This window comes from Panthera leo, chromosome C1 (assembly GCF_018350215.1).
Source record: "Panthera leo isolate Ple1 chromosome C1, P.leo_Ple1_pat1.1, whole genome shotgun sequence".
Lineage (NCBI taxonomy): Eukaryota > Metazoa > Chordata > Mammalia > Carnivora > Felidae > Panthera > Panthera leo.
The window spans coordinates 107,395,347-107,414,054 of record NC_056686.1 but is presented as its reverse complement, the minus strand read 5'-3'; the positions used below and the strand labels follow the sequence as shown (position 1 = coordinate 107,414,054).

The 18,708-nt window shown below is 42.1% G+C and overlaps 1 protein-coding gene across 4 annotated transcripts; it reads right to left on the bottom strand.

Annotated features, from left to right (window-relative positions):
• Nucleotides 1-2,362: 2,362 nt before the first annotated feature.
• On the bottom strand, nucleotides 2,363-15,855 carry LOC122227421 (cryptic protein-like). Of its 4 annotated transcripts, none has more exons than XM_042951885.1 (7): nucleotides 15,776-15,855; nucleotides 15,076-15,223; nucleotides 14,713-14,765; nucleotides 14,448-14,621; nucleotides 13,558-13,672; nucleotides 13,183-13,292; nucleotides 2,363-2,669 (listed from the first exon to the last, which is right to left on the bottom strand). In XM_042951885.1, the coding sequence occupies exons 2-7, from the start codon at nucleotides 15,135-15,137 to the stop codon at nucleotides 2,548-2,550; spliced, it is 636 nt and encodes a 211-aa protein (XP_042807819.1). In that variant the 5' UTR covers nucleotides 15,138-15,223; nucleotides 15,776-15,855; the 3' UTR covers nucleotides 2,363-2,547. The 4 variants fall into 4 exon arrangements, with proteins under 4 accessions (XP_042807819.1, XP_042807820.1, XP_042807817.1 ...); XM_042951886.1 differs by having other exon boundaries at nucleotides 15,076-15,228; nucleotides 15,776-15,850; XM_042951883.1 differs by having other exon boundaries at nucleotides 15,632-15,806.
• Between the last annotated feature and the right edge of the window lie 2,853 nt (nucleotides 15,856-18,708).

Sequence of the window (18,708 nt, the reverse complement as noted above, 5' to 3'; positions counted from 1 at the left end):
GTATACTTGGAATTTGCTAAAAGTAGAACCTAAGTGTTCTTATCTAGAAAAAAGAACTATGTGAGGTGATGGGTGTGTTAATTAACTTGATTGCACATACATATATCAAATCATCACATTATATGCCTTAAATATAAACAATTTTATTTGTAAATAAATAAAAAGATCCAATATAGGGGGATAAGTCAATCCTTTCCTGTATTCTACCTTCTTTAACATTCATTTGAATATTGCACATTCTGAATTCATATTTTCATAACTAATGGTTGAAAATGCCAACAAACTAATTTATAGTATAGATTTTTAAAGTAATTATATTACATAGGCTAATAAAGTGAAGTGGACTTAAAAAGCTGAAAAAGTCAACGGAAGTCCAATCTATTTGAAATGTATGCTTTCAAAGTGGATCTTTTGGACATGCTCTCATCTGGTGTCTCCAGTGTGCCCCTGCCCCATTCTGATGTACTTCTGTAGTCACTGACAACATTTGCATTGTTTCACTTCTATTTCCTGCTTGAAGGACTGTGCCAATGGGCCCAGCTTATAGTGGGCCTCAAAAGATTTTGTTGAATTGTTACATGTGAGTGTGTAGTGTGTGTATGCTATGTGTAACACTAAAGTAGTAGCCTATTTAATTCAGCATCACTTCCCATTTTAGTGCTCACACCAAGAGCTCTCTATTCACCTATAGGTAGAGTGTTCTACTATCTAAATAGAGTCAAAACTACCCTCCAATGCAGCATTTTGACAGTTGAGCATTGTGGCAACTGTCTCGAGGCAGGGCACTTTTCTGTCTATAAAAGTACTCCAGTACATGCAGCTTTACATCACATGAGCAATATGATGTAATGGGAAGGCCTTTCTATTGAACTCAGCTATGAATTCTTTAAATGAAGTTCTATTAGCCTTATAAAAATATCAATATCTTGATCAATTAATATATTAATTCAGGCTGTATTATCTATTCCAGAGTCCATTTCTTGATCCCATTTTATTCTTATCTGTTCACTTGAATAATTTGTAATATTCTTCTTGTTTTCACTCCTCTGATTTCTAGTTGTGGTAACTGTCCAGAGTTGTGACTAATTATCTGAGAGCTAATGTACTTGACAGATCCAGCTTAGAAACGCCTGACTCCCAAGTACTGTGTGATTGATAGGAAGATGGGTCCTTCAGTCCCTTTAAAATTTTTCACAAATTCTTTATACATACTTGATTTCAGATTGGGATTCAAACTGAGGCTGGATGCTTGGTGGCTGGACCTGTTTTGAAAGCATAAACAGTACTACAGTTGTAGGATTTATATTATTAACCTAACTTCATGTTGCTTTTTATGTTCTTGTATTTTATCCTCCTTTCAGCCCCATTAACTCTGCCTTTTTCACTCTCTATTCCTTGTTTACACATTGATATAGAAACTTAATAGAGACCAGATGATAACATCTGTCTTGAAATTATCTGATGCCCCCCATCATGAATGCATACCTTCAGGTTGTTTCAAGGCTCCCCCACCCAAGGTTTCAAGAAACCTATCACTCTCCTTTCATGTATTCACCTCCTTCCCCAATCACTACATATAAACTGTTCCTAGGTTCAACAGAGCAAGGCAGCTTTAGGAACTACAAGCAAGGCACATCATGTTCGTGGACAAGTTTGAGTCTGTAACAAGATTTAGTGGCTGGCCTGCTGCAGGTAAGCTGTGCTTGCTTGGTTGGCTATCAGATCACTAGACTCCAAGAGAGGAGGGCTAGCCTAGAGCCTGAGGCTCTGACCTCTTTTTGCTGAATTCTCTCTGCCTTGCCTTTAGAATGGATTCTGCTATGGAGAATCTTCCCCTTTTAAGGAGATGGTGATAATCCGAAGAAGTGCTAAAGGCCCTGAAAAAGGTGTCACAAAGGAGCTGGTTTAGTAGGGGAAGCTGCAGAAAAGGAGGTGAGAAAAAGGTGGCTGTCAGCCTCAAGTCTTGTCTCCCTCCTTCATACCCTTTCTCCCCCTTCTTGCTTCTTTATCAATGAAGCATTTTTTAAGGCAGCAGCTCTTTGCCAGACCCACAGCACATGTGGTGCTGTCCCTGCCTCCCAAAGATTTATAAGAGTAGTGGGGGACACTGACAGTAAACAAATGCATGACATGAAGTGCTGCTACATCCATGGTGTATCTATGTGTGTGGGAGATGAAGGGGTACTCAAAGGGAACTTGTTATCTGGGAGGGGCCGCACGCTTGGTTTATTCTTAAATCATCAGAGGTAATTTAGGCTTGAATAGGCTCCAGCACAAGTGTTTACTCATGGTTGCTCTAGGTTGCAGACCTTGAAATAAGGCTTAGAGGAGAAAATCTGTTTCATGAAAATATTTATTAAACAATAAAAATATTCACCTAATGCTTCAGTTCTAGGAAATGAAACAAATCTATTACCTACAACACAGAAAACGACATGGATGCACAGCCCTGGCTTTCCCACAGAGAACTATGCTTGCTCAAGCTTGTGCTGGGAACACCAAGGTTCTTCCGGTGTGGAACTGCGAGTTAGGTCCTCTAAGGTCCAGTCAGGAGTCTCCCGCTTCACTAAGGATGCTTTGTACAAGCAAGCAGGGAAGGAGGAAGAGAACACTCAGCATGTGTTGTGTTCTTTCTCCATTAGACCGTGCAGCAAGAAAGTCTTCCAGGTCTGAAAAAAAAAATCCCGAGTATGTAAGACACACTGTCACAGGCCGGCTTTAAGAGACTGAAGCAGAGAGGTCTGTACCTGCTCTGTTAGAAGCCCTGCTCTGCTGGGGCCTCACTAGACTGCTCTGGTGAGGCTCCGAGAATAGATGGCTGTGAAGCCCCGCCCCATGCGACAGTGAGCTCCCTTGGCAGCAAAAGGAAGCCTCCGCTGTGGGGGTCACAGCTCAAGGAAGAAGATGTGCCTTCCTCTAGCTTTTATATTCCTTTCCTTGCAGCCAGAAACAATAGGATTTTTGTGGAACTTAGAGAGCTGAAGGAGAATTTATTGTTTTTAGGGTTTAGCCCTTCTTATGCAGCATGTGAGCTGACCACAGGTGATCTGTCAGAGAATTCCACACCAAATCATTTAACAATCAGGAGCAAATAGATCTGATTTGAAATGCAGTAACATAAAACAGCTTGCATCCATGTGTTTCAAAGAAGGTCCAACTTTTCCCCAACTTAGTCCTAACAGTATGATAGGGAAAGATAGGGCAAAATAGGCAGAGGGGGAAAGAAAGGTTAGGACCTGAGGTCCTTGGATGGAGAAAAACACATATTTTGGAACAATGCTGAGAGGGACGGACCAGAGGAGTGGGACTGACCCTCGGGAGTAAGGTTCCTCTTAAGAATATAACAGACACTTGGGTGGCTCAGTCGGTTGAGCGTCAGACTTTGGCTCAGGTCACGATCTCACAGTTCACGGATTCAAGGCCACGTTGGGCTCTGGGCTGACAGCTCAGAGCCTGGAGCCTGCTTTGGATTCTATGTCTCCCTCTCTCTGTGGCCTTCCCCCATTCATGCTTTCTCTCTCTCTCTCTCTCTCTTTTCAAAAATGAATAAACATTGAAAAAAAAAGATAGCTGTTAAAAAAAAAAAGAATGTAACAGAAACCACCTACTCCCCCTCAGGAATTTGACAATCAAAATACATAACTAAAATAGGTAAACCATAAAACTTATGTTATATGAGGGGCATTATGACCATACCCTGACTCCTCACATGATGGAGTCAAGCCAATCAGGAATAGACAACCCAGCACCTAGAGTTATCAAGCCAATAAGGGTAGGATCTGAGAAGGAGCAAGGGGGAAGGGGGGGGGCACTACCAGAACCTTCTAAAACAAAGACCCTTGCCTATAGTCATGGACATTCCCTTTTAAATGCCCCCTCTCTGCAAAGACAGTTTTCATACCATTCTTACTTCCTAAACTTATACTCTAATAAACTTTTGAGTGTTTCTCATTTTATTCTGTGTCCACCTCTTCATTCTTCAAAGCAGCAAGACAACAAACCCCGGGTATTGAGGTAAAAAATCCTGCAATAACCCATTTCCTTGACTAGGGACTGCTTATTAAACAGGAGGAAAGCACCAATTCCTAAAGCAATGGCTGGTATTTCCACAGAGTAAGTCACAAAAATAAATAGCTTCACAGCATTTTGGAGGCTAGTGCCACACCCCAAGGTGCTCACCTTCCCTGTTGTCTCAAGGGGGTTCCTCCACAGTAGGTCTCCCTTTGAGCCCTAAGAGTCTATGATTCTGGCTGTCTGTATGGCTGGACCCCATCCCAAAGGTGCTGGGTGGGAGTCCTGGGGTAGTGGGGCCCAGCAGAAGTCTTGGCTAAAGTCCTTACTGAGTGATTACTATGTGAAAACCACAAGCCCCATGGGATACCAACTCTACTAGAACACTCTCACAAGCAAACCTGGAGCTACATGTGGGGAAGGCTGGGCAGGTAAGCATGCAGATGAGGAAGGGCCCAAATATAGGAAACTTCTCCCCAGGACTGCTCAGCAGAGGCCAACCCTGCTGGAAGCTGAGCTATCCCACCCTGAGTGGCAAAGCCCGGGCTGTGGACGGATTGGTGACTGCAAGGCGGCCACCGACGGTGAAGCTTCTTGTACTCCTGCTTTTAGGTAATTTAGCTTTAAAACTACCTGGGGTATTGTCTGTTGGGGAATTGCCCTCGGCAGGCCCCCTGGGAAAAGAACCATTAGGGAAGAAAATAAGGTTCCACAAGAAATGGTGTGGCCTTATGTTTAGCCCTTGCCATCCCCTTAGCCCTTGCCATCCCCTATGGAGACTCCTCTACTTACAGGAAGGATAGCCTCATACTTTTGCCAGCAAAGAGGGCCTGTAAAGAAGAGACATATGGATTTGAAAGCCCCACTCTGGCAACTAAGGAGTGTATCTCTGGGCACAAGTGACTTCAACCCCTAGGCCCACCTGGCCCCCCGGAGGCATTCCAGATGATGACTGAACCTAGTCAGTTAAGCTAGAATGGTTCATTGGTTCCTAGGTGCATTGTCTCTCTGAGAATGTATGAGGCATGGGTTTCTAAGGCCTTTTCAGCCCCTTTCTGGCACCTTGGACCAAGGCAAACACATTGTTCTTCTGGCCTCATGTGGTTAGGAGGTCATGTCCCTGTAACTGTTCCACTTGAGGTGTTGAGAAATGGAGGGCCTTTCACGAGAACAGCAAAGCAAATGCTTTGTAGATTATAGATAAACGCAGATGCATAATGGAATAATGTAAGAAGTAAATCTATAATCAAAGGGTATGCGGGAAAGTTAGGGGAAAATCACCATGTTATTTCTTAAAGGTCGTTTATACATAGGAACATTTTCAAAATTAGGTAATGTTAGAAAAACACAGATGACGTATGCTACAAGGAAATCACTAGCATATATAATGCCACGTTTGCTACAATAAATGGGCCAGTTCAACACGCTGCTGTTGTCTCTGTCCATTTTTATTTTAGTTTTTTTATTTTAGTTTTTTATTTTAGCTTTTTATTTTAGTTTTTTATTTTCATTTTTGTTTTAGTTTTGTTTTATTTTCACTTTTTTGCCGACACCGTTCATCCTTCAGAAACCCCTGGACCTGCTGGAGCTGGACTCCAGCACAACCTGGTGTTTTCCCCCCTCACCCTGACCCCACCCCAGACAGGCCTGCCTGGTCCTGCCCTCTGAATGTGAGAACCTATGGTGAGCATGAAACACTGGAAATTATCAAGCAGTGATAAGCAACTGCAACAGGGACCCACTCTGCACATGTTCACAGGTGGGCTTTGGTGAGACCATCTAGGAGGCTAGATTAAGGATAGGACTGAGGTCAGGCCCACTCTAGGCCTGGGTACCACTTCTCCATACCACCCCACCTTGGGAGAGTGTTGTTTCAGAGTACCAAAACCCCACAAAATAGAAAACCTAACATCTGGGCCCAGAGAAGTCTCCAGAAAAGCTGATGCTAAGACAGGTGCTCACAGTGTACGAAGGTTTTTAGGTGAGAAAAGAGTCAGCCCATACTGACCTTCAATGTTCACTCTCCCCTGGTAGAAAGAAACAGGCTTCCCATAGGAAAGGATTCAGGCCCGTTGGCAATCATTGCTTATACATAAACTCAAAGGCTGTTTTAGTCAGCTTTGTGAATTTGGTTAGACCAAGGCAGCCCTGCAAGCAGGGGTCCCCAAACTGGGACTGTGAACACCATGTGGTGTCCCTCACAGGAAGCCCAAGGTCACCCACAGAGCTTAGACAGAAAATATTAGAACTTCTACTGTACATTTATAGGAAAATTTAAAACTAAGCTTAGTAATATTTACTGTATTTATTAGAATCTACCAAATTAATGGTTCTATTAATCTACCAAAATAATGGTTCCCACCATTATTCACATCATACAAAAAAGAAAACTCTGTTACCAATAGATGACTTACTATAATCTGGGATTTTTATTATATACTTATCAAAAGGCCTTTTTTAGACTTGGTCAGACATAGCAAAGATTTTTAAAAAAATTTTTTTATGTTTATTTATTTTTGAGAGAGAAAGAGAGAGAGGCAGAGTGTAAGTGGGAGAGGGGCAGAGAGAGAGGGAGACACAGAATTTGAAGTAGGCTCCAGGCTCTCAGCTGTTAGCACAGAGCCCAACGTGGGGCTCGAACTCACAAACTGTGAGATCATGACCCAAGCTGAAGTTGGATGCTTAACCGACTGAGCCACCCAGGTGCCCCTCATGGCAAAGATTTTTATCATGTGTATTAGTCCTGTACATATGTATAAAGAGGAAGATATAAGTAAAATCAAGTTTGTACATGCTAGCATGGCAACTGTGTTACTGCCACTGAATGGGGAACAATCTCAGGTATTTTTACTGGAATGGAGTGGGAAATTAAAAAGTTTGGAGACCACCCTGGATGAGTATAACATCAGATTTCAGTGTGAGGTCCAGAACCAACATTCCCAAAAGTTTCCAATTTGCAGATATCTCTGGGAGCCAGATGGCTTTGTCTCCTGCCATGACACCCAAAGAAGCTCACCTATTGGAATGGCACCTATCATGGGAGGGTGGTTCCTGGAGGGCAGGACCAAGGGTCGGTCTCTCTCTCTCTCTCTCTCTCTGCCATACAGCACACTTGGAGCTGGCCAGGGCCAGGATGCTGGAGGGCCATCTCTCCTATGGGCCTATATAGGCTGGTTCTGGCCCAAAGATGTTTGTTTGCTTGTGTGGGTTGATTGGCTGGTGCCAGAAATGTATTTTTAAAATTGGGTGTGAAGTGTGAGGTGAGGCTTGACCTGACCCCAATTTGACATTCACATTACCTGTTTACTTCTGAAGGCACTTGAGTTTGCTATTTCATTGTATCAGTACTTAAGACTAAATCTTAGAATATTAAACTGGTTCCTGAGGCTAATGAAATACTTAATTCTTTGGGACTATGTGTGGGAAGAACCACCCTGTTGGTATAATGAGATCTTGGGCTGGCTCAACACAAAGCAAAGGTCCTGGTAGTTGGAATGTTGTCTTTTTTTTTTTTTTTTTTCTAATGTTTATTTATTTTGACAGAACGAGAGAGAGAGAGAGAGAGAGAGAGAGAGCAAGCATGATGTGGGAGGGGCACAGAGAGTCACAGAATCTGAAGCAGGCTCCAGGCTCCGAACTGTCAGCACAGAGCCCAATGTGGGGTTCAAACTCACGGACCGCGAGATCATGACCTGAGCTGAAGTCGGACACTCAACTGACTGAGCCACCCAGGCACCCCTGTCTTTTTTTTTTTAACCCTAATTAACTTAATGCCCCTCGATTAGTGGATACTGTTCACAACCTAAAAGACACATTTCTTTTTCTTTAAAAAAAATTTTTTTTAATGTTTATTTATTTTTGAGAGACAGAGAGAGACAGAGTGTGAGCAGGGGAGGGGCAGAGAGAGAGAGAGAGAGAGAAAGACACAGAATTTGAAGAGGCTCCAGGCTCTGAGCTGTCAGCACAGAGCCCGACGTGGGGCTTGAACTCACAAACCGCAAGATCATGACCTGAGCTGAAGTCGGACACTTAACCGACTGAGCCACCCAGGCGCCCCCTAAAAGACACATTTCAGTAAACTTGCATATAAATGCTAGATTATGAAATAATTTTTTAAACCTCATATTGACTTGAATACTGTTGATGGTAGTGATAAAATAATTTACTCTGTGCATAACATGTAACAGGTTTAGTGCCTTTTCATCTTATCAATGGGGTAAATATTCAGCTCTAATTCTGCAGTTGCAGAGACTGAAATACAAACAAGTTATTCAACCTTTCATAAAGATCATAAACATTATAAAGAGTATTTTTTTGGGATTTGAAAAAGTATTTTGGAGGTATGTTCCCACGCTTTTTCTATTATGCCACACTGTCTCTTTAAATGCAAAATTAACAGATGTAAATGGAGAAAATAGTAGAAATAATGATAGTTACCTGCAATGTAGGTAATTGATAGAACCCTATCATTTTGATAGATTGATAGAACCCTGCAATTGATAGAACAATTGATAGAACCCTGCAATGATAGAACCCTACAAATGGTTTTTTTTTAATTGCAATATAATAATAGGTAATGGCTTTTATGGTGTTTCTTCTTTCGAGCTGTATTTGGAACTAATTGGTCAAAGGTCATCCATTCAATATTTATTTAGAATTATTATTCACAAAGCATTATTTTAGATCATGGAACAGAAAATAGCTCACACCACAAACAAGATTATTTTGCATAAAATTTATCCTTCAACATGTATGTGAGGGTAGAGGGCAGGTTATCCTCATTTTATATAAAAACTGAGAAACAAATAGAGTTCTTCTGAATCAGAATGCCCTTGGAAAGGCATTATATTTGGGATTAAGACAGCCTGTCATTCTTGGACCCAGACAGGATTGAGCAAGAAGGCCCCTTAGAGACCCTTTGGCTTTCAGGTAGCCTGCAGGTGCCACAAGGCCATGATTTTATAGTGTGTTATTTTCTGTTTGTGATTCTTGCATCGAGATGTATCCTTTCACCTCATTATATTATAAACATAATTTTTTATTCTATCTTCCATATGTTTTTCACAATCCTCATAACATCCTATTACAGGATTTACTTACCTATTACTCTGCTGTTAAATTTAGAATATGGTCATATTTTCAATATTCTAAATAACACTATCAAAAATATTTCTTTAGTTTATATTGACAATTATTCTTATAGGATGAGTATAGAAATGGCACCATAGTTAGGATTCACATCCTGAACGCTTGTGCACTGTTGGTGGGAATGTAAATTGGTGTGGCCACTATGGAAACCAGTATGGAGGTTCTTCAAAAAATTTAAAAAAGATGGGAATGCAAGCTGGTGCAGCCACTCTGGAAAACAGTATGGAAGTTCCTCAAAAAACTAAAAATAGAACTACCCTATGACCCAGCAATTGCACTACTAGGCATTTATCCACGGGATACAGATGTGCTGTTTCAAAGGGGCACATGCACCCCCATGTTTCTAGCAGCACTATCAACAATAACTAAAGTATGGAAAGAGCTCAAATGTCCATCGATGGATGAATGGATAAAGAAGATGTGGTATATATATACAATGGAGTATTACTCAGCAATCAAAAAGAATGAAATCTTGCCATTTGCAACTACATGGATGGAACTGGAGGGTATTATGCTAAGTGAAATTAGTCAGTCAGAGAAAGACAAAAATCATATGCCTTCGCTCATATGAGGACTTTAAGAGACAAAACAGATGAACGTAAGGGAAGGGAAACAAAAATAATATAAAAACAGGGAGGGGGACAAAACAGAAGAGACTCATAAATATGAGAACAAACTGAGGGTTACTGGAGGGGTTGTGGGAGGGGGGATAGGCTAAATGGGTAAGGGGCATTAAGGAATCTACCCCTGAAATAATTGTTGCACTATATGGTAACTAATTTGGATGTAAATTTAAAAAATAAAAAATAAAATAAAATAAATTAAAAGAAGAAATGTCATATGATCCAGCAATTCCACTTCTGGGTCTTTATCCAAAGGAAACAATCATACTAACTTAAAAATATATATGCACCTCCATATTCATTGCATATTATTTACAATAATATGGAAGCCAAAATATGGAAGCAACCTAAGTGTACATTGATGGATGAATGGATAAATATATGATATAAATATGTATAAATATAATATAAATATGATATAAATGTGGGTAAAATATGTATATTTATATATAAAACACAAACACACAACAATGGAGTATTTTTCAGCCACATAAAAGAAGGATATCTTGCCATGTGTCACAACATAGATGGACCTTGAGGACATTATGCTAAATTAATCAAACTGAGAAGAAAAATACCATATGCTCTCACTTATATGTAGAATCTTTAAAAAAAAAACAAAAACAAAAATGGAACATAGCTACAAGAACAGTTTGGTGGGTGCCAAAGGCGAGGGTTGGTAGGTGGGCAAATGGGTGAAGATCAAAGGTCAGAAGGTACAAATTTCCATTTGGAAAACAAATAACCAATGGGATTGTAATGTACAGCATGGTGACTATAGTTAATAAAACCATATTGTACATTTGAAAGTTGTTAAGAGAGTAGATCTTAAAAGTTCTCGTCACAAGAAAAAATTTTAACTATGGAGGGTGATGGATATTAAGTAGACTTAGTGTGGTGAACATTTCACAATATACACAAATTTTCAATCATCATCTTGTACACCTGAAACTAATGTAATGTTATATGCGAATTATATCTCAATTTTAAAAAAAGTATACGACAAATTTCAGGGATGTCCTTATGTACTCCATAAATGGTAGCAATTTTAGTCATAGATTCATATTAGTTATTATTCACAGAATAATGTTAATTATTATTATATCAATATGCTATGGTATGTTTCTTTACAATATTTTTAAATAATCTTTATAAAATATATCTTACTTTATATTTATATATATTTATATACCATACTATATTATATATACCATATTATATATTATATGTTATATATTATATATGTATATATACATATACCATATTATATTGTATATATTTATATACCATATATATTTTATATATTTATATATATTCTATTTTATATGTATATATTTTTTTATACCAACTAGCCTCTCATGATTATCTCTTAAGAAATAAATATCAGACCCTGTTTATTTGCTGTAGGAGTTAATTCCTCTAAGTCTCAGTTTCCTCAAATATAAAAAAGTATAATAATACCTATTTCATGGGCTTAAGAGAATCGGATGGGAAAAAGTGTACGAAGTGCCTGAAATATACCAAGAGCTAACAAAAACAGCCATCATCATCATCCCTCCTATCATAACCACTGTCAGCACAGCCACCACAGTCATGTGCTATGAAGAAGAATCAACAGGCCAAAGAGTCTAAAAGTGTTGCTGTGCTTTCTGCACCTGACAATTCACTCTGAAACATGACTATTTCATTCAACATTCATGAGCAGAAACCACATTTTGGAGCCATTTTCATTGTACTTGGCAGACAGCATTCCCAGCCTTGGATGTTTCCAAAGATACAAAATAGTAAGCAGAGAGCCTGGGACCTAGTCTTTGCCCTGCTGCTTCTGAAACCAAGCTGGCTTTGCATAGGAGATTGGGAAATGATCACAGCTAATCCCTTCCCCACATTACTGCTGGGAATGCCAGTGGCATGTGGGAAATGACTTCACTTGTAGGACTACACAGGTTCCACCTGCAATATCAATATCTGTTCCCTAATTTGTGTGTCCTTTCTCTGGAGCACAGAAGGAACAGCTAGTGAATCACAGGTCAGCAAACAGCCCAGTAGGAGATGGGGTGCTTTGGGAAATGTGGTGGGCATGACAGAGGGAGGGAAAGATACAACATTTTCCAATACTGTACTATAATCACAGTCTCCCTACTGGCACCACCCACACCATGCACAGCTGGATGAGAAGGGCAGGGCAGGAAGTGGGGTTGATGGGTTGTACCTTCACTAAGCATCTTTGACAGGTAATCCTACCCAAGGCTGCAGAAGAGAGAGAAAGGTATAGGAATGTGGGTTGAAAGCTGAGCATTCATTCAGTGTGCTCCTCCACTACTGGCCCCACCAAGAAGGCAGGGGCAAGAACTTGGTTTGGAGGGTTCTTATCCTCACTACTGCTGGGTTCTTATCCTCCACTGCAGTCCTGACAGTGGACAAAGGGGTGGGAAGTGGGGTTGAAGGGCTGTGATATCATTAAGTGTGCCCTTCAACTGTGGAATTTGCCCAGGAGCAGGGACAAAGAAGGACAAGAAGAAGGACAAAGGAGGAGCATAAAAGGGGACTTAGGAGTTTTGACTTCTCACAGCCAAGGCCACCAGGACTGACTGAAGAGGGCTGAGGGCTGTGCCTTCATTAACTGCTCCTCACTGAAGTCCAGTCAGAGCATGCTGAAGAGGGGAGAGGGTGCAGGATGTGGGATTGAAATGCTGTACCTTCTTTAACTGTGCCCCTTGAGGTCATAGCAGAGTGTTACATCTGGTTTCTGACCCAGGAAATTTCATGTTTCGTACTGCGTTTTAAAAGTGAAACATTTGCACGAAGTTTGTTCCCTGCTCAGAATCCTCACAAATGAGCGTTCACCCCATGTGTTCTCCACACCATGCTGGCTTTTAATATGTGTGGCAAGCCTGAGCACCTTCCTTCCCTGGGAGCACTACCTGGTAGGCCCTAAAGGGTGGCGTGTAGCCATTCATCCCTGTTCCTGTCCTGCTCCAATGCCCTCCTCATTTCACACTGGAGAAGATGGTGTTGGTGTGGTTTAAGGAAGTCACTGTAGATTCAGTCCGGTAAATCAGTCCGGTAATCTGTCTGCCAGGCTTGGCTCGGTTTACCAGCTTGTGTGCTCCCCAAAGTAGGCTCACTGAAAGGATACTTGAAGAACACTGGAAATCACTTTTAAACCCAGCAATCGGGACATAGTAAATTTAGGAATAAAAATTTAAATAATAATAATGATATGCTGATAATCACAGAATGATTATATGTGATTCACGACGAATGTGACTTTCCTAAGTGATGAATTTTTGCTCATTTCTGTGTCGCCTGGCACAGCTAGATCTCTGCGGATAGATAGGTACAAAGGAACAACCGCCTGCGTGTATGGACTGTGCTAATAGGAGGCGGGTACTCTTACCGCAGCTGCCGGGTGTCTGGCGGGGGAGGCAGTGCAGGGCTGCGAAAACACACCTGCAAAGGCGGCAGCCGAGGAAGGTCCAGGCTCCATGCTTCACCGAGCCGCATTCGCTGGGGAGGCCGCAAGGTGGAGTTAGCCTTGCCTACGCGCATGCGCTCCCTTCTCCTACGCCCATCCACGCCCCACCCCGCACAGGCCCCGCGGCCGCTCCCATCCACTCCCCGCTCCCCTCCCCCACACTCCACCTGCGATCCCCCAGAGCCCGCTCCCCTCCGCCACGCGCCGCCCCGCGGGTTGCCCCAGTGGCCGCTCCAGGGCCCCCGCCCCATTATCCCCGCCTCACCGACCTAGCAGTCCGCTCGGTGACGCGCTCACCTGTGCCTCTGGTCGTGCTCGCAGTAACGGCCGGTGAAGTGGGCGGGGCACACGCAGAAGCTGCCCAGCACGCAGGTGCCGCCGTTCCTGCAGCAGCGCAGCAGCTGGGGCTCACCTGTGGGGGAGTCGCCTGGCTGTCAGCCTCCGCCTGCCGCCCGGCCTTCCGCGTTAGACAAGCCCGAAGAGGGCTTCGCGAGATCGCCCCGGAAAGACAATAAAATTTAACTCCCTGCTAAGTGTGTTTGCTCAGGCAAACCCTACTTGTTAAGTTAAGGATTAAAAGCAAACTGCCAGGGGTACCGGAGGGTCAGGAATCAGTCCGAGGACCCGAAGAGAATCCCTGCCCCCAGCAAGTGGGATTCTCTCTCTTCATTCCTTTCACATGTTAAAGTCAGGCTGTGACCTGCCTGGACAGTGATTAAAGACAGGCCTCCAGGGAGGGGACCACCCACCGAGAGAGGACTGTAGAAAACCCTCTCACCTCCTCCTGCCCTCCCGCCAGAAAGACCGCCTACCCCCGCCCCCAGCCTCCACGCCCCCGGGATGTGGGGTCTGGAGGCTGACAGTCTGCAATAAGCCAAGCAAGGGTCCCCTATTATCTTGGGTTGGGAGGTTGTTTTGAATATATTTAAATCGCAGTTCTCTGGACCTGAGCAGATGGAAAGTTTTACCAATGAAATAGTAAAACTTTTCAGAGCAAAAGAACACCTCACTAGGAAATAGTTTTCACTTTATAGTGTGTCATCATTTGAAGATGATAAAATGTGCTTTGTTGGATTTTTCATTTTATGCTTAATTTATTCCAGGTTTTTCTCAGTTCCTAAATCTGCAGACCACCGACTGAGATGACCACAAAGGTAATGTGGGCGCCTTCGCGACTTGCAACTTACGCTGTTGGAGATCCGGGAAGTAGGGACGTGAATTCTGGGGCCTCCAGCCATTGGCGCTTGCATTCACCTCCCCAAAATTATTCACGGTCCAGTTGAGTGTTTTCTGCAGGAGCTTTTGGACTGTAGCATTGTTGATTTCTTCTCTGTTACCTTTATGTTTCTCTCTTTGATAACCTTTTAAAAACACCGAAAATATGAGACTGATAATGATTAAGAAGCAAATAGGCAATAAAAAGTAAGAGGCTATAAATAAAATGCTTCTTACTGTTGTTTCCCAAGTGGATGATCTGTAATGCCCAACTGGTAAAAAACAGAAGCCTAGAATATTTAAAGGAAATTATTGAAGTTTAAAATATTAAAAGTATAAGTAGAAATTTACATATGTTCAAAATGTAATGCAATCATATATAAACATGTCTATACAATATTTAATGTGTAATAAATATTATGCCATATTTTATAACTTGTAGATTTTAATTAATGTTGTCATGACTTAGAAAGATTTTGAGACCAAAGAAGTGTACATGTCCCTTAATGAGAAGGAACAAATGTGCATGCATTGCAGTTTATTCTGGAAGCTTTTAAATGCCCCTCTTGGCTCTCAGATCTGGATGATCTGTGTCCTTACCTAACAGGGTGGCTCCGAACCATTTTCCCACTGACACGTCTGCTGTGAGAGTCTCCTCTCATCCATACACTGAAGACCAACTTCCAAGGAGGTCGAATATGACTGGGTTTTGTACTTGAAGGTGTCTTTACTCCAGCTCTTGTAACAACTGCACTAGGACATAAAGGTGGATAAGTAAAGAAGATACGGGTATTTCCTATCCTCTGCCTAGGCCATGAGAAACAACAGTGAAATCTCTGGGTTCTGCTGTGGAGGCCCATTAGGCAATGACCTGCTGTGACAGGCAGGGCCCATGCGGAGCCTCCAGGACTGTTCCCTCAATGAGATCTGGTGGGGTGGGGGGTGGGGGCCGGACACTTGGGCTAATTCTCTCCCCAGTAGTGTTAACAGTGTTGACAGCAGCAGGAGTGGTCCACCCCTGATGTAAAACATTTGTGGCTAAGGCAACAAGCCTTTCCCTCACCAAAACAACAACAACAAAAACAAACAAACAAAAATTAAAATCCAACATGAACAAAACCTTTTCACAGGAAAATGGAAATTTTATATTGCATACTCCTTGTACTGATGGTGAGGGCCCAGCTAGAGAAGGGATCCATTGTGTGGGACATAACCAGCAAGTATGGGTCCCAAAAGTCTTGACTGGGTAACATGAATATAGAGACATTTCAACCCCTATTTTCTGAGGATGTATCAATACTTTAACAGACTGATTCATTTCTCTGTGCCCAGCATGGTGGTGAATATGATACAGCATGCCCCTGGGGAAGCGTTATTATTATCCCCCATGTAAAGGGAGAGGCAACAAGAAGCTTAGAATCTAAGTCCGTTGTGGCAGTTAGATCTTTGAAAAATATGAAATGTACAGATTTTATAAGAAGGGGCCTACAGTGTGCTCAGTATGTGAAGACTACTGAGTATAGAGGTGACCCCCCCCCCCCCATTAAGCTCTGAATCCAAGAAGGGAGTGATTGCCAAAATAAGGACCAGAGGCCCTTTTATCAGCACTGAGGAGGGTACCTTGCAACTCGGGGGCAAATTGTTCTGTGTTTTTAATATAAAAACTGCTTTCTAAAAATAGCATGCTTCCTCTGAGGATGAAATAGTCTTTGATACTTATTTAATTTTTTAAACATTTAATATGAGGTTTATTAAAGAGGCTGTTACATAAACCAATAGGGAATTGGTGAGCCTGGCTGCCATGGGGCCTCCCAGGGACTGGGTCTGTGAGCTGCCAGGACCAGGTCAAGCCCAGCAGATCTGGCTAGGCAAACCATATGGAAGATGATACCTCACACTTTCATGGAAACATCTGTAACTGGAATCATGACAAATACACTTTTAAATTTAATGGTTATTACTTGTGAAGTGCATAATTTAGTTATATATAAAAGGGGCACCTGGATGGCTCAGTAGGTTGAGCATCTAACTCTTGGTTTCGGCTCAGGTCATGATCTCTCGGTTCGTGGGTTGAAGCCCTGCATCAGGCTCCATGCTGGAGAAAGTATGTTTTATGACTTCAAATCAGGAGAAACTTTTATTTGAGCAAATGGGTTGTGCTAAAGTAAAACCATGTATAAGCTAAAGAATTATATTTCTTTGAATAAGAAGATTTAAAACTGTTCACTTTGCAGGATATCGAATCCAAGCCTTTCTGATAACATTAAAGATCTAAGAATAATATCTAAAATCTAATCCCCCCCCCCAGTTTCTTCTGTTGAATTTTGTATTGTGGACATTATTTTTAAATTTACAATCTGATTCTTTTTTTTTTAAGTTTATTTATTTTGAGAGAGAGAGAGAGAGAGAGAGAGCAGAGGGAAGGGCAGAGAGAGAGAGGGAGAGAGAGAATCCCAAGCAGGCTCTGCACTGTCAGCGCAGAGCCCGACTTGGGGTTCAAACTCATGAACTGTGAGGTCATGACCGGAGCCAAAACCAAGCTTAACCAACTGAGCCACCCAGGTACCCCTGTATTGCGGACATTTTTCAACATACACAAAAGCCAGGATAATAAGGATTCAATAAACTGGGGTTTATCGATTAAGTATCAATTTTTGCCAATCTTATTATTTCTCCCAAACATATATTTTTTTCTGGAATTTTTTTAAAGCAAATCTCAGACATCATGATATTTTCTATGTCAAATAAGGTTTTGAAGATATAAACTTTATAAAAGGAAAATGCAGGGAAAGGAAAGGAAATGTCTTGACAGCAAGACAGGATAGAGAGTCTCAAAATATGGATGGAATGTCCCACTCACTGTTTGCTTAAGACCTAAAGTCAGCTCCAGGGAGGGAAAGGGCTGATGGCCTAGCAGTGAGAAAGCTGCTGATACCTATTTTTCAGCATCCTGTCACTTGATCTCATTTACTTACAGGCATTATAAAAAAGAGTTTTGCATTTCATGGCAGAGGAGCCCAGGTTTGCTTAGTTAACAAGGCCCAGCTGGCCAGCTGGAAGGAGCTGTCTGGGAGCAGCTGTAAGCCTAGTGAGGGGGCAGCAGATTCCCAGCTCTGGGGAAGGTTTTTTTCTTGTTATCAGTTATAAATAGATAAGATTGGAGCCAACCCACTCACCAGACCTCCTCTGGTACTTGTGACTCATTTTGAGCTGATATAAAGTGTGTGGGAATTGGGGCACCCGATCCCAAGATTAGAGACTAACCTACCTCTGTGTCCACAGTATATCAAACAATCTCTTAGGGAAATGTTTTGTAACAAATTAGGTGTGAAGGAATTCTCTGAGAGTGACTCTAAAGCAGTAGTTGTCCATGTGTGCTGCTCATTGGGGTCTCTGGGGAAACTCTGAATCCGTACTTAAGCCATACCTCAAGCCCTGAGCAGAGCCCAGCATTGGGATTTTTTTTTTTAACCTGCTAAGGGGACTCCAGTATACAGCCAGGACTGTGATTCTGCTGTCTGTGTTTTATGTGGCTATGTGTTCCCAGTGATGGGAGTGCTTCTTTCTTGTTGCATTCCTGACTTTTAGCTCAGTGCCTCATGTATGGTATCACACAACCTGGTGTTATTTATATGAATAAAAGAATAAATGGATTATCATATTTACACTCATTTTTCAGTGAAGAAATTGAGATCTAAGAAGTTAAGAAACTGGCTTGGGGATGTATGACTAACAGCTGTGTGGAGTCTTGAACCCAGGTTTATCTGATCTAAAATCTTGTTTGATTCAAGTTGCTTTAAAATTATTGTGTTTAATGTAGACCAGGCATACTATACTCACTGAATTACACAGAATGCTTTATTTTATTGTCATCCATTCTTATGACCCAGACATTAATTTCTCCATTTTATAGATGAGAAAAGTGAGGTTTCAAGAGTTGAGGACTTGCGCAGCACCTCTCAGCAGTGGTCCAGGCGGTCAAAAGCTGAGCTACTGCTTGCAACCATAATAGCATGCTGCTGCCCCCTGAAGCAGGCTAAGGGCTTCTGAGTGGGCACAGTGGAAAAGACTAAACGGAGAGGCACTGCCCCAGTTCTACACTGTAAGGGAGGGGTTTAGAGAGCCCAAAGTATTTACCAAGACAGGACATTACAGGGCAGTGACAGGATGTAGTCTCTGGGAGGCAGTGTTGAGAGCACTGACTGAGGGAGGGAGGGAGGTGTCCTGGAAATA